The sequence below is a fragment of the Thalassophryne amazonica genome, chromosome 5 (assembly GCF_902500255.1).
Source record: "Thalassophryne amazonica chromosome 5, fThaAma1.1, whole genome shotgun sequence".
Taxonomy (NCBI): Eukaryota; Metazoa; Chordata; class Actinopteri; order Batrachoidiformes; family Batrachoididae; genus Thalassophryne; species Thalassophryne amazonica.
The window spans coordinates 105228785-105245929 of NC_047107.1; the positions used below are offsets into that span (position 1 = coordinate 105228785).

Below are 17145 nucleotides of genomic sequence, written 5' to 3' on the forward strand. Positions count from 1 at the left end.
TGTAACTGCACATATGCGCAGAGAGAGGGTGGCTCATGGGGCCTTGAAGTCCATCTGTGGCACCTGGGTTCCTCTGCAGCTATTGGACTATTGGACTCTCTGGGTGTGCCTGCAGCCTCGTGGTGTCTGGTCAGCTGTGAGACCCCTTTACTCCTTTTACAACATCTGACTCTATATTCTAAGTCTTCCAAGTTCTTTCTTTTCCATCTGTCTGATCTTGCACACTCTTTGTTGTTTGTATGTTTGCCTCCACTTGTTTTGGGCTGTAACCTCTTCTCCCTTTGGCAAGCATGTATGTTTGTTGTAATTTTCACAGTCTGGTCTCCTCTAAATGGAATAATTCCTCTCTGTGGATACACCGATCCATCCACCATGAGCTGAACTTCTTTTGTTTCATCAGGACCTGTCTGGTTTGACAATCTCCACTGCACTGGCAAAGAGAAAACCTTGGCGCTCTGCCCCTCCAATGGGATTGGGGTTTCAGACTGTAAACACAGCGAAGATGTGGGAGTGCTGTGCAGTGACAAGAGGATCCCAGGATTTAAATTTGTCAACACCCTGCCCAACCACGTGGAGGTAAGCCTTGATGACACACAGACGCATCGAGGCAAGTGTCATGAAACAGTTGGTTTGTCAGAACGTTTAATTTGCAGCTTCCATAATGTTGCTCTATAGGCATGAGAATTTTCAGGATTCTTCTTGAATTCTGGAATTTTTAGGATGATTTGGATGAAATATTGTGGACTTTTTTGAAGATTCTACTTGGCTGCCAAAATAAGACCTAAAATGGGTCTGATTTTGCCTAAAACCCAGGAGCTCCTCCAGTGGGCTAGAGATCCCTGGCCAACCTTCAGGATGTCTCATTCTCATGCTTGTTGAGGGGATCACAATGCCTGGTTTTAACCTTGATGAATGGAACATTTGTTTTCCAGTACATTGTGAGCTTGCACTGTGACAGCTTGGCTGTACTGTGGAGATATTGAGAACAAGTCACTTTTTTTTATATATAAGTTTGATTTATATGCTGATAAATCATACATTCCTTATGAATAATAATAATAATTATGATGATGACAATTTATGTAGGACTTTCCCAGGAATAAACTGAAAATATAAGAATAAATGCCAGTAATATAAAGTACATTACAACAATGCACAAAAACCCAAATTGACGAGCTGATGGAACAAAAATGGCGCGACTTATACTCCGATGCAATTTTTATGTGGGTTTTTCAACTTCAAGAGGCATTTTATAATAGGCTATACTTATACTACTAATAGGTATTATGTTCAATAGAATGTCTTGGATGTACATGGGATGGAGTCTGTCTGCCAACAAGGAAGATTATCCATGGTACTGCATACCACTATCGTATATGTTGATTTTGTTTTTGTCTCACAAAGTTACTGTTACTCTTGCAAGAGCTATGTGCTCATCTTTGAAGACATGGAAGTGGCAGCAAAACCAACTTAACCAATTTCTAGACATTAAAATCAAGTCATAAACTGGTACAGTGCAGTGCCCGTAGGAAGTTTGTACTTGTAGCTAAAAAAAAATTTTGCAGATGACACAGCCATTGTTGGGTGCATCAGGGATGACAGAGAGGACGAGTACAGGAGCCTAGTAAAGGACTTTGCTGCCTGGTGCAACACAAACCATGTACAGCTCAACATCTCGAAGACCAAGGAGCTGGTCATTGACTTTGGGAAATCCAGACCAAGACCATGACCGGTTCTGATTGAGGGAGCTGAGCTGATGGCTGTAGAATCCTACAAGTACCTCAGGCTGTGGCTGGACAGCAAACTGGACTAGACAACCCACACCAACCACCTGTACAGGAATGGACAGAGCAGGCTGGACTTTCTGAGGAGGCTGCGGTTATTTATAGATAGATAGATAAAGGGTCTGTGCATCGATGTCATCGTATCTGTTATTTTAACTTCAATTTTAGAAGGAATTTTTGCTGTGTTTGGTGTGCTACTTGTACTGATGCATGCAAAGATGCATCAGCATCACAAAAATCAGACGCATCACACTCATTGTTAATAATTTAAAACAGTCATGGGTGGGCTAATGGTGAAGTTACGAACAGGAACAATCAGTGAGAGGTGAGCAAGGCTCGAGCTGGCAGTGATCAAAAGTGATGGCGGATGTATGGAACTTTGCAGACTCTTCATACAAAAGGGTGACTTGTTTTTTGTTCATGTTCCAAGTTATCTTATGTGCCATTAATTGGGAGTTTGTTTAAAATTAGTGACTTCAGATTTGAGAGTGACTTGTCCCACCTCTGGGCTCATTTGTAGGTGGCCATGCTGATATGGTTGGGAGTTGGGAGATGATGCTTCTTCATTTTCAATTGTGCAAAGGTGGGAGATGGAATTCAAGAGTAAGTGAGGAGACTTTGTAGATGTCATAAGGTCCTCCACAAAGGAAAACACTGGTCAGGACAGACAAACATTTGACTGTTTGATCAATGCACAACAAAATGTTCTTGCATTTGAAAAACTCGTGATGGAAGAACTTGGAATAGCAAAGTTCTGAGCTTTCTCGATGTCATGCAGTTTGACTGCTGCTACATCAGACTGATTTTGCCAAGTGACAATTAGAAGTAGGTCCTCTTCATGTAACTTGAACCTGTTAATGAAAGTTCTCAGGTGGTAGACATTTACGTAGACATTTACTCTGCAAAAAGTGGACTTCTGGTGCTTCAAACTGTTTCTCCATTCAGCCAAGTAACATCTGACAAGGGAAGTGAAGGCTTTGAGTTTTTTTTTTTTTTGATGCAACAGCATTGATTACCTTCTAGAGGGATAGGCTGTAAACCTGTAGTACTACAGTATATGAAGGCGATGAAGCAGTTATATAAGGCTTTCAAGGCAAATCACTGGAAAGTTAACAAATGTTCTCTGGTTTCATCGGGTTAACAACAAGCTCAAGCTTCTTTGTCTGAGTGACATGTTTGCCTCATGGAGTCGCCATTTATTGTTCAGAAAGACATCCGCAGTAGGCGTCACATAGTGGACTCTATGTGTAACCAGGTGTAAACGGGGATTAAGGAATATCAACTAATCTGATAAGGATCCACACACTCCTAATCTTTCCACATAGAGCCAAGAACCTGTTGCTACTTTTCTTTCAACAGTACTTCAAATTGCCTGAAGTCAAACAATTTCTGAGAAGGTAAAATAATTGCTAGGTGTTGCACTCATAAATGTCAAAATTGTTTGCCTGGACTTTGAAAGCCCTGCTGGGCACCACTGTTCAGGTTGGACAGAAAGTACCGAGCTAATTGTCACCACAAGCAAACAGACCTCATGAGCGTACATTCCAAAGTTATGAGCAAATCTAGCCCAGGACCATCTCAATGTGTTGGCCAGCTGTTTTTCTTCTGTTGAAATTTTTAAAAAGGTACATATAGTATCTCAACAGGTCATGTGACAGTTCCTGTCTGGGAGTCAATATGACATTGTCTCCATTTGGGGCTGGTCCAGTTTGATTAACTTGGGATATTTCAGCAAGTACAGACAGACCTCTATAGAGACAACATGCATGGGGATGCACACGTCAGGATATGGAAAGCAGCTGGAGAGAACTGCATCCAACCTGGCTGAAGAGAGAAGCCTGAAACAGCAGGGTGGTCCATTGAGTGGGCGGATGAAGGACTTGACCTGGAAAAGGCAAGTGGTGAAGAAGAGCCAAAGGAAGACCAAAGAACCACAGAGGGTGGAGAGGAGGAAGACACCAATGCCACGACGAGAGATCCAGTTAAAGTTACAGTTTGTAGGATTTATGGCTGTTTGTTCCCAGAAATGGAATCTGGTCATTAGTGCATAATTACCTACAACAACAATTTGACATGCTTTCATAAGATTAGAATAATCCCTTCATATCTATGTTAGAGTGGGTCCCCAAGGGACTTCCTTACTCTGTCTGTCACATTTTTGCAGCGCCACATTTTGAAGTTTGCTGAAATACATATTGTTTTTTTTTAAAGGAAGCAGGTGGGTTCAGCTAAATGAACTGAGTCTACGCTAACCATTCTTAAAGCTAGATTATTTTTGTATTTAGGGTTAAGGTGTTTTTGTTGATCATTGTTTAGTTGTGTACACTTTGTTTTTCTATCTTGTAAATATGTAGTATAAAATCACACACATTGCATGTATGTATATACGAGGGCTGTCAATAAAGTAATGGTCCTTTTTATTTTTTTCAAAAACTATATGGATTTCATTCATATGTTTTTACGTCAGACATGCTTGAACCCTCGTGCGCATGCGTGAGTTTTTCCACGCCTGTCGGTGACGTCATTCGCCTGTGAGCACTCCTTGTGGGAGGAGTCGTCCAGCCCCTCGTCGGAATTCCTTTGTCTGAGAAGTTGCTGAGAGACTGGCGCGTTGTTTGATCAAAATTTTTTCTAAACCTGTGAGACACATCGAAGTGGACACGGTTCGAAAAATTAAGCTGGTTTTCAGTGAAAATTTTAACGGCTGATGAGAGATTTTGAGGTGATTCTGTCGCTTTAAGGACTTCCCACGGTGCGAGACGTCGCTCAGCGCTCTCAGCCGCCGTCGTCAGCCTGTTTCAAGCTTAAAACCTCCACATTTCAGGCTCTATTGATCCAGGACGTCGTGAGAGAACAGAGAAGTTCAGAAGAAGTCGGTTTCAGCATTTTATCCGGATATTCCACTGTTAAAGGAGATTTTTTTAATGAAAGACGTGCGGACGGGTCCGCGCGTCGGGACGCAGCCGCCGCGACGCTCCGCCACAGGAAAAACACCTCTGTTGAAAGCCTTAAGGACAAGTTGGAACATGTCCTGCCTGTTAAACAATTTCTCATATACTCACTCCACTGAAAGCCATCAAAAGCCGCCTGGATTTTACAAATGGTTATCAACACGGAGGTGTTTTTCCTGTGCCGCCGCACCGCGTCGGCTGCGTCCCGACGCGCGGATCCGTCCGCACGTCTTTCATTAAAAAAATCTCCTTTAACAGTGGAATATCCGGATAAAATGCTGAAACCGACTTCTTCTGAAACTTCTCTGTTCTCTCACGACGTCCTGGATCAATAGAGCCTGAAATGTGGAGGTTTTCAGCTTGAACAGGCTGACGACGGCGGCTGAGAGTGCTGAGCGACGTCTCGCACCGTGAAAAGTCCTTAAAGCGACAGTATCACCTCAAAATCTCTCATCAGCCGTTAAAATTTTCACTGAAAACCAGCTTAATTTTTCGAACCGTGTCCACTTCGATGTGTCTCACAGGTTTAGAAAATAGTTTGATCAAACAAAGCGCCAGTCTCTCAACAACTTCTCAGACAAAGGAATTCCGACGAGGGGCTGGACGACTCCTCCCACAAGGAGTGCTCACAGGCGAATGACGTCACCGACAGGCATGGAAAAACTCACGCATGCGCACGAGGGTTCAAGCATGTCTGACGTAAAAACATATGAATGAAATCCATATCGTTTTTGAAAAAAATAAAAAGAACCCTTACTTTATTGACAGCCCTCGTATGTACTGTATGTGTAGGTGTATGTATATAGGTATATATATATATATATATATATATATATATATATATATATATATACATCCATCCATCCATTTTCTTCCGCTTTATCCGGAGTCGGGTCGCGGGGGCAGCAGCTCAAGCAAAGCCGCCCAGACCTCCTGATCCACACACACCTCCCCCAGCTCCTCCTGGGGAACCCCAAGGCGTTCCCAAGCCAGCCGAGAGATGTAGTCCCTCCAGCGTGTCCTGGGTCTTCCCCGGGGCCTCCTCCCAGTGGGACGTGCCCGGAACACCAAACCAGCGAGGCGTCCAGGGGGCATCCGGAAAAGATGCCCGAGCCACCTCAACTGACTCTTTTCGACGTGGAGGAGCAGCGGCTTGACTCCGAGCTCCTTCCGAGTGACCGAGCTCCTCACCCTATCTCTAAGGGAGCGCCCAGCCACCCTGCAGAGGAAACTCATCTCGGCTGCTGGTACTCGCGGTCTCGTTATATATATATATATATATATATATATATATATATATATATATATATACATATACATATTTGGGGCATATGTAATAATTGGTAGTGGGGGAGAAAGGGTTGGGATAAATAAGCTGATGCTTCACTATGTTGGGTACATAGTATTAATTATTTATTTATTTGTCTTCTGTTTTTATTTGTCTAATTATATTGGGTGTGTCGTGTCTTTTTCACTCTTCGCTTATCTTCTGTCACATGTTCGAAGTAAACAGTAAATATTTATATATTTATATACAATTTATATACAATTATACAGTTATAGACAATTTAAATATTTATATAAAGATATGGTGTTCACTAGATATGTTTATGATGATGGGATTTGAGTTTGTGTTGTGTTAAATGTGTTTGTAGAATGGCCCAAGCAGAAGGTCACCCCTTAGAACCTGGTCTGCTTGAGGTTTCTTCCTTAATACATCACAATCTTTCCTTCAGAATCAGAGTTTTTCCTTACCACTGTCGCCTGTGTGCTTGCTCTGGGGGTTGGTAATGAGTATGTATGTATGTATGTATGTATATAAGGGGTGGGCGTTTATAAGCTTTGCTTCTGCTCACCCCCTTTTGGTCACACATGTCACTGTGGAATTGTCTTGTGCATCAGTTTTTTGTTATTGTTGAGTCTGTGTGCCAAATAAATTCATTCATTCATATTTATTTTTAACCATAACTAGCTTGTCGGCTTAGTGTTACATTGATGTATTTGGCACCTTCATCCAGTACGTCAAGAAAAATACTTAGTATGGAAAAGAGGACAGCAGCAAGACACGTCGGGTTGTAAAAGTCTCCATTCAGTCACTGGTTTTGTCTGCAGAGTGTCTGACTGCAGTCACTGTTTGTCAAGATCCTCCGTACCCATTAATATAAAGCTGCATCATGAGAAGGGGAAAAAATCATATTTATACCACTGCTCAGGAGGTCACGTGATCATTTTTTTGTTTGTCTATCTGATGTTTAGCAGGAATACTAACCCTAACCCTAACCCTCAAACCCTAACCCTAACCCTACTCAAAAAGCTTTTTAATCAATCCCCAGGAAAACTTGTGAAGAAGAATAACCCAAGAAATTACAGCGGTGATCAGGATACGTTAACTGTAGAACGTCTTTAGTTTCCTTTTCACTGGAAAAAAGGTGCATTTTTCACCATTTAGATTAATGTCTCACAACATTTTCAGCCTCTTTTTGTTTCTCTGTATGATTATCCAGTGGTTGTGTGGGGTTGACAGGTCAATGTGGCCCAACATTGAGCTGTCTGAAGTGCTGTTGTATACAGGCCATGGTCTATACATGTCACAAACCGCATGGTAAGACCACGGATCCCCAACAATATGATCTGGCACACAGTTCAATGATATACGTAACACATGGACTTGTATCATGTGATGCCAACTTTAGCACAACCTTTAGTGTTTCTGGAAAATCTTTCGGTGATGTTGTAGCATGTCTGACAACATTATGGGCTCAACGGAATTGGAAAACGTAATAAAGTTTGCAAATAAATAAAAAAATAGCTTTTGAACATCTTGAAAATTCCACTATGGTTCAAACAAGATCAAGGCACAATGGTGGAATATCTCAGTTCATCACAGACGCCCTCCTGAACTCTGTAAAATTTTCCAAGGTATGGAAAAGTTCAAATTGTGATGTTAGAAAAACCACGAATGAAGGTGAAAAGTGGTGATCTTGAGACCAGAGGATGTTTAGTTTGATTCCCAGTCACACAGGAAAATCATTAATGCCACTTGGGGCAAGACCTTAATGTTGACGTTGCTGCTGGTGTGCAGTTGAGTGCCTTGCATAGCTGTAATGCTGGCATCAGTGTGTGAGTATGTGTGAATGAACATCTACAGCAGATGGAAAAGCTCTGTAGAAATGTAGCCCACTTACCAAATAACAGGACTCCATGGATCAGTGTCACCCCAAGGACATTTCAACAATCACCTGCAAGCTTTCGGTTTGTGGAAAATCCACTGTTGTATTTATTTTGCTAAAGTATTTAGCTTATTTTGATCAATGATCAGTCTTGGTAAGAAAATTACTTAAATTTTTTGTGGATTAGGACCCAACCGCGAACATCCCCCCCCAATATACTTTCATCAGTTTCATACTGATCTTGACTAATCCTCTCAGTCATATTTGGAGGCTGATGGTGGTCCATACAGGGCCTGTACACCTCCAGGGCCCTGAGGCGAGCAAGGAAGCTAGTGGCCGATCCCTCTCACCCAGGACACAAATGTTTTGTCACCCTCCCCTCTGGCAGACAGCTGAAGTCCATCAGTACTAAAATCTGAAGACACAAAAACAGCTTCTTTCCATCTGCAGCTAGACTTATAAATAATGCCAGTGACCCCCATTTATCCTGCTCTCTCCAATCCCACAAAGTACAGACTGATCATCCCTGTACTGCTCATCTGCAGGCCTGCACAGCCCCATTCCACCATTCCATTATATCTATTTGACAGTAAACGTAGCTTTGCTGATTTGTCTGTTTGACTCCTGTACTTCTTACAGACATATTTTTTTCCTTTTTTTAAAAATTGTTGTTTATGCATCAATGGCTACATTTACATGCCGTTAATATTCGGGATAAGGTCAATATTCCGGTTTCTGAATCATTAGGAATAACCCGTTTACATGCTTAAGCAGACAGAGCTACTCCTGTATACATGGTCATTTGTATCATTTGGAATATCCCCATCTAAACAGCGAGGCACGTCTTCCACTGGTGCTTGATTTGGTCTGGTGTCCGTGCAAATCCTGCTTCGCGTAACTTTTCGGCCACCTTCTTGTAAATGTCACTATCTGGGTACTTTCTACCATCAATAAAACACATTATATTCATGTCTTTCACGATACTAATGAAGTACTTGGTTTCCTCCTCGCTCCAAAAGTGTGGTGCTGTGCTGCCGCGTCTGGATTTCCCCATGCTTGTTTACCTCTGCTTCTGTGGTGCCCGGTGGGTTGCGCGCGCCGCATACAAGTAGTTGCTGTACTCAAAAGACCAAGATTCCTTGCGGATAGGACATGCACAGAACACAAAATAATGTTCCTTTCTATGGGGATATTCTGATGCGCGTTTATATGACCTGATATTTGGGTTAGAAAAGGAGTAACCCAGGGGTCATATTCGGGTTTTTAAAAACCCAAATATCAGCATATTCAGGTTTTTGCGGGTGATTACATGGCTGTGGGCAACCGGGTTATTGCTAATATTCCGGTTATGAAAGGGTTATTGGCTGCATGTAAACGTAGTCATCGACACCAGATCAAATTCCTTGTATGTGAGGAGTTACTTGGCACTAAATTCAAGAACTGTTATTGGACCTCTGCGTGAAACATGGAATAATACAGAGAATTTTAAACAGATCTGGATAACAATCTGGTTCATTTACAATGATGATGTTAATGAAGTTACTTCTCCTTGTTGCAAGAAATATGGTAAAAAAAAAAAAAACATGCAGCAGTGCAGTTAATCCCACTTAAAACAATAATGATTAAATAATCTCAGGATTGTTCAGAGTTGGTGGAAGTGTAGAATGCACTCTTGTTTCTGGATGACTTTCTGTGCACAGACAGCGATAAAAGGTAAAGGAGAATAATATGCAGTGGAACACAGCTGGAGCGGTCTAGACATCCGAAATCACACCTCCAACTGCGAGAGTAAGCGGAAAAACTTTTCCATTCACTCGAAAGTCTAGTGGACTGTCGGTATACAAACCACCCACTGTTACACAACCTGGGTCTGGTCTTATCATCTGGATTTGGGGCTCTGGTGATTGTTTGTGACGGCAGCCATGACGACATGGCCGCTGGGGTTTCTATGGTGCCGGATGATTTGAGGCCTTTTGGAGAGCTCAGAGTTAGAACACAGGAAGCTGCAGCTTTATGTGCAGATGGCGATACATTAAGGACAACCAGTGACCCACAGAGTGAGTTCAGAGGTCAAACATGACCTTTGAGTTCACACTCCTCTGGGACTGAAAAAAAATGTGCCACTCTAAAACAACACAGCATCGACAAAATGTATTCACCTCCTGCAATATTAAAGAACTTTTAAAGACCAAAGGTTAAGAAAAAAAAAAACAGCAGGTCATGGAGCATTTTTAGTTTGTGCATCGACATTATGGAACGCTTCACCAGAAATAATGTTAGGAGGTCAAGTTCCACAAAGTTTTTCTAACTTATCGTTGCTAGACTTTGCTCTTGACTGCCTATAAAATCAATAGTCAAGAAACTTTTATTTTATTTTATTTCCTTAATATGTCTTAAATGTGAATTGTATGTTTTTTATTATTTTATTAATACTTTTTAAAACAATGTCAAATATATGGTGGCATTTATTGTTCTTTTTAATGTATTATATTTGTACAACACTTTGTGTGTACAACTGAAAGTTCTGTATACTACTACTATTACTAGTACTAATCATAATGATAATAATTGACATGCATTGTGAAAAGTAATTTGTAATTTACCTTCCATAGTTATTTGTCCTCGGGGGTACATGGTAAACATTCTCTGTACCCCATAATTCTACTGTTATCCATAAATATCTGGACTGGCAATTTTTTTTTTTTTTTTTTTGTAATTTTTGCCTCTTTTACACCACGATGGTTTTAAAATGAAACAGTCAAAATGTGAAGATGTGAGTGTGTTGTTCGCTTTCAGATTTAATTCAAGATATTGAGATAAAAAAAATTTCATTAAGCAGTCAGGAATTGCAGCCTTTTATATACAACATCAATTATTAAGAAATGGCCCTGCAACAGACTGGCGTCCTGTCCTGGGTGTACCCCACCTCGCGCTCTATGACTGCTGGGATAGGCTCCAGCCCCCCCCGCGACCCTTAACTGGACTAAGCGGTAAAAGATGAATGAATTATTAAGAAATACAAATATAATGGAGTGCTACATCTTCATAGCTTCTCAACACCAACGCTCTACCAGGTTAGCCAAAAGAAATCTGAATTTCATACATGAAATTGAAGAAACTTAAGAAGCTTTGCCTGTGACTATTTGGCCAACTTGCCACATCCTGTCCATAATTTATGTAGCTGTCATGATTCAGCCCATTCTGGGCTCTTGTTATGATCTGGACTCATGTTTGTATCGGTCTTCAATCCTCTGTCTTTAACTTTATGTTTACTATATGGAGCTCACTGGTTTCGTTCTCTGTTTATCATGGATTTTCTGTTCATCATTCTTTAGTCATTCTGTTCTAGTTTGTGTCCAGCCTTTGTTTTTCCCATTGTGTATTCATGAGTGGAATCACGTGTTCATTTTGGTTTTCATCATATGTTGAATTATCAGTTTATTTTACTGTTGCCTCTTGTGAGGTCCATTCTGGTTTAATCTGAGCTTTTATTTCTATTGTTGATTTATATGTATTTACATTTGTTTTCTGGTTAATTCTTTGTTTTTTCATGTTAGGTCTTTAATTTATTTGAACTTGGGTTTTTTTTTTCCTGAAAACCAGCCACTTTATCCTTATCTGACCCTCAGTCGTTCCCCCAAGGCTTGGTCACAACTGGATCCAGAACTCTGAGCTCTTTTGTTCACACACAAAAGGACAAACAGGAATAAAAACTTGCTTGTAGTTGTTGCTTGGATGCAAATTTTAATATCTATTTTTAAGTTACCTGAAGATCTGTATTAGATTGTAAAGGAAGAGCTACAAGGATTGCAGTCATCCAAAACATTTAAGATGTAGTGTCTGCAAATAAACAGGTCCTGACGGGAGATAAGGTGGTGAACTTTTTATAGATTTTGTAAACACATTGTTCCACATGGGTTGTAGTACATGTTCTTTTCTGGTCGCCTCAGTTTGTTTGGGGTTTTATGGTTTGCAATTTGTGCATATTTACCTTTGTGTTCCAGGCTACCGACCAGTAAACAACACACATTGTCACCCAGCGTTCAGGTGGTTTCTCTGGACTGTTTTTTGCACGTGCTTTACTATTTTTGTCGTGCATCTCGCCTGAATATTTGGGTTTGTATCATAGTGGCCAAAGTGAGGGTTGACCTGTCACAATAATAATAATAATAATAATAATAATAATAAATTTAATTTATAATGCACTTTACATTTACAATAAGGAAAAGTACAGTAATTAAAAGGAAAGATTAATAAAAACACAAACAAAAGGAGGCAGATTATTAAAACAATCATAAAACAATAGGGGAAGTAAAAATTTTAAAATCAATCACATGCATCCATCCCATTCCATTCCAACCCAAATCCAGCACTACAAAATTCCTGTCTTGACGGAATGTTTTGTGTGGCAGCGTCCATGCCGGTCCAACAACCTGTCCACAGTCATCAAAATGGCCTTTATGTGGCCGCGCATGCAACCTGGCTTCTCTGGGAAGCAGGTTCAAGTTGGCGTTCAGTGAAGAAGATCAACAAGTGGAACTTAAATAACTATGAGGTGCCGCCTCAGAAACGAAGGACATTCCCTACGGAGACGGGTCTACACAAAGGAACGTTATACAAAAGGCTGTGGAGATGTAATTAGTGTTGAGTAACATAAAGATTATAGCTGTTTTTGGGCCTCAGTTATGTATTTAAAAGCCTTTAAAAGGAAAGAAATTAGTATGTAGCATTGGATTCTTCCATGATCTCAAACTCTGTTCTATTCCCCTGTGATTTGGAAAGACAGCGGCGTAATGAAATAGAATTCTAATCTGGATCCAGTGAATGAAAAACTTTCTCTGACAAGCAGCGGCAGCAGCTCCTTTTGAGGCCGCTGGCTGAAGATCTCAGAGATAAGAGGTGCCTACGGGCTCAGTTTTCGTGCTTTGCCCTGTTCTTTTTAGCAGCGTGCTCAAACAAGCAGTGATGGAAAGCGGCTGTGGAAATAACAGACCTGGACCTCTCTGGCACGGTTCGGTTTTATGTCTTATTTCCTTTCTCTTTGACTGCAGCTTCTTTCTTTCTGCCCTCACGTACGCGTGGAGCTGTGAAGAACACTTTGGCATTTTCCCACTAGAGACCCAAAGGTCAAATCTTCCCCATAAACCTGCAGCTGTAAATTGACTTGTTACATCTCTGGGTGTTCACATTGAGAACTTTATGTGGCTTTCATGGTTCATATTGCCAAAGTTTCTACAGGTAGCTCGGCGGAATAAGGAGTTGATTGACCAGTGTGTAGATCTGGGTTCAATTCCCGGTCACAGTACTTGTCTGTGTCCTTGGACAAAACACAAAATGCATTATCCAAGTTTGCCCAGCTGTAAATGTGCATCCAATATGATTCCAGCCACTATAATAGTAAAAAAAAGGAGCTTAAAAACTATCCTCCCTCTGGCCACTCCAGAGCTCCGTGTTTGTGGACACCTTGGATGTCTGGTTCTTTAAAGTGCACAGCTTCTTTTTTTTTTCTTTTTTACTTTCCAGCTGCTCTCATTCTGGGTTTTAACAACAGAAATGTGTAGTGTGTGCATGTGTGTGTGTGTGCCTTCTTTCTGTTTTAACAAGTATGTAATACCATGCAGAAGGCCTGATGATGTAATACAAGAAATAGGTGCACATCACAGGGTTTTTGGACATGCCGCAGCTGCTGAACAGAGGTCTGATCTCACTAACACACACACACACACACACAATTAGAGCTACAACAATTATATGATTAATCATCAACTATTTTAATAGTCAATTAATCATTCTGAGTCCAAATTCTCTATTTTCAGGGTTTTATTTTAAACTAGGCTTTTTACTCCTCTCTTTCAATGAACTGAATGTCTTTGGTTTGTGAACAAAACAAGACACTTGAGTACGCTGAGAAACACTAATCAGTATTTTTAACCACTTTATAACATTTTAGGGCCCAATTCACAAATTGATTATTCTATAAGATGATCAATAGATTAACTAGTACTGAAATGATCATTAGTTGCAGCCCTATGAAATATGTCATGATTTTATTTTCTGTGTCTAAGGAAGAGGCAAAGCTGTGTGCAAAAATTTCTTCTATATGCATTTCTGCATTAATTCCTTTTGATTTTTGGCACTTTGTATAATTTAAATGTATCATTTAAATTTGATAAACTAAAGCACCGTGCGTGCTTGTAGAGCACAAACATCCGCCAACGCTAGTTTCCAATTCCACATATTTTTACCTTGGAAAACATTTTCAAGGTCAAAGTCCTGTTAGAAGTAAAGTAAGCTAAAATATTACACAAAATATAGATCAAAGGGGCTTTTCAATGTTAAAATCAAATATCCACTAAATCTGTAATAAGGATCAGATGCGGATCAAACTTAGTCTATTCTTTGAGAGTGCCAGTTTGCACCTCATTGTCACAAATGAGAGTGGTTGAGGCACTTTTGATTGAGATATAATGCAAAATGCACACCAAATGGGCTTTTCAATATTAAATTCAAATGTCCACAAAATCCACAATCTGGATCAGATTCAGCTCACACTTTGTCAGGCGATAGTGAGTGCCAGTCTGCACCTCACTTTCAAATATGAGAGTGATTGAGGCATGTTTGATTAAGATATAATGTAAAAAATATATTATATGGGGTTTTCAGTGTTAAATTAAAACAGGCACAAAATCTGTAATCCCGATTAGATCCGGATCAAACTTTATCAGTTGATAGTGAGTGCCAATCTGCACCTCACTTTCAAATATGAGAGTGATTGAGGCATGTTTGATTAAGATATAATGTAAAAAATATATGGGGTTTTCAATGTTAAATTAAAACGGGTACAAAATCTGTAATCCAGATCAGATCTGGATCAAACTTTATCAGTCGATAGGGAGTGCCAATCTGCACCTCACTTTCAAATATGAGAGTGATTGAGGCATGTTTGATTAAGATATAGTGTAAAATATACACTCAACAAAAATATAAACGCAACACTTTTGGTTTTGTTCCCATTTTGTACGAGATGAACTCAAAGATCTAAAACTTTTTCCACATACACAATATCACCATTTCTCTCAAATATTGTTCACAAACCAGTCTAAATCTGTGATAGTGAGCACTTCTCCTTTGCTGAGATAATCCATCCCACCTCACAGGTGTGCCATACCAAGATGCTGATTAGACACCACGATTAGTGCACAGGTGTGCCTTAGACTGCCCACAATAAAAGGCCACTCTGAAAGGTGCAGTTTTATCACACAGCACAATGCCACAGATGTCGCAAGATTTGAGGGAGCGTGCAATTGGCATGCTGACAGCAGGAATGTCAACCAGAGCTGTTGCTCGTGTATTGAATGTTCATGTCTCTACCATAAGCCGTCTCCAAAGTCGTTTCAGAGAATTTGGCAGTACATCCAACCAGCCTCACAACCGCAGACCACGTGTAACCACACCAGCCCAGGACCTCCACATCCAGCATGTTCACCTCCAAGATCGTCTGAGACCAGCCACTCGGACAGCTGCTGAAACAATCAGTTTGCATAACCAAAGAATTTCTGCACAAACTGTCAGAAACCGTCTCAGGGAAGCTCATCTGCATGCTCGGCATCCTCATCGGGGTCTCGACCTGACTCCAGTTCGTCTTCGTAACCGACTTCAGTGGGCAAATGCTCACATTCGCTGGCATTTGGCACATTGGAGAGGTGTTCTCTTCACAGATGATGCGAAGGAGATGTGTTGCACTGCATGAGGCAAATGGTGGTCACACCAGATACTGACTGGTATCCCCCCCCAATAAAACAAAACTACACCTTTCAGAGTGGCCTTTTATTGTGGGCAGTCTAAGGCACACCTGTGCACTAATCATGGTGTCTAATCAGCATCTTGATATGGCACACCTGTGAGGTGGGATGGATTATCTCAGCAAAGGAGAAGTGCTCACTATCACAGATTTAGACTGGTTTGTGAACAATATTTGAGGGAAATGGTGATATTGTGTATGTGGAAAAAGTTTTAGATCTTTGAGCTCATCTCATACAAAATGGGAGCAAAACCAAAAGTGTTGCGTTTATATTTTTGTTGAGTATATATTAAATGGGGTTGTCAATGTTAAATTAAAACGGGCACAAAATCTGTAACCCAGATCTGATCCAGATCAAACTTTATCAGTCGATAAAGGATACCATCTGACATAACATTGTCAAATATGAAAGAAATTCAATCGTTTTTGACAGAGTTATGAATTTGTCCTGACTTTGACCTTGACAAAAGTAATTATTAGCTGCAGCTCTGCACAACTGTAGCATAGTTGTCCCTGCTGAGATAAGGAGTGGTTTCTCTCTGATTCTGGCATCATGTACAACCCCTGGCAAAAAGTATGGAATCACCGGCCTCGGAGGATGTTCATTCAGTTGTTTAATTTTGTAGAAGAAAAGCAGATCACAGACATGACACAAAACTAAAGTCATTTCAAATGGCAACTTTCTGGCTTTAAGAAACATTATAAGAAATCAGGGAAAAAAATTGTGGGAGTCAGTAACGGTTACCTTTTTAGACCAAGCAGAGGGAAAAAAATATGGAATCACTCAATTCTGAGGAATAAATTATGGAATCACCCTGTAAATTTTCATCCCCAAAACTAACACCTGCATCAAATCAGATCTGCTCGTTAGTCTGCATCTAAAAAGGAGTGATCACACCTTGGAGAGCTGTTGCACCAAGTGGACTGACATGAATCATGGCTCCAACACGAGAGATGTCAATTGAAACAAAGGAGAGGATTAGAAAACTCTTAAAAGAGGGTAAATCATCACACAATGTTGCAAAAGATGTTAGTTGTTCACAGTCAGCTGTGTCTAAACTCTGGACCAAATACAAACAACATGGGAAGGTTGTTAAAGGCAAACATACTGGTAGACCAAGGAAGACATCAAAGCGTCAAGACAGAAAACTTAAAGCAATATGTCTCAAAAATCGAAAAATGTACAACAAAACAAATGAGGAACGAATGGGAGGAAACTGGAGTCAACGTCTGTGACCGAACTGTAAGAAACCGCCTAAAGGAAATGGGATTTACATACAGAAAAGCTAAACAAAAGCCATCATTAACACCTAAACAGAAAAAAACAAGGTTACAATGGGTTAAGGAAAAGCAGTCGTGGACTGTGGATGACTGGATGAAAGTCATGTTCAGTGATGAATCTCGAATCTGCATTGGGCAAGGTGATGATGCTGGAACTT

At 40.6% G+C, this 17145-nt stretch overlaps 1 protein-coding gene across 1 annotated transcript in view; it reads left to right on the forward strand.

The window, feature by feature from the left end:
- The window catches only part of loxl2b (lysyl oxidase-like 2b), a 119646-nt gene that overhangs the window by 15487 nt on the left and 87014 nt on the right, over positions 1-17145 (forward strand). Inside the window, 1 exon segment of the mRNA XM_034171028.1 lies at positions 401-576. Coding sequence (XP_034026919.1) covers positions 401-576 — 176 coding nt within the window.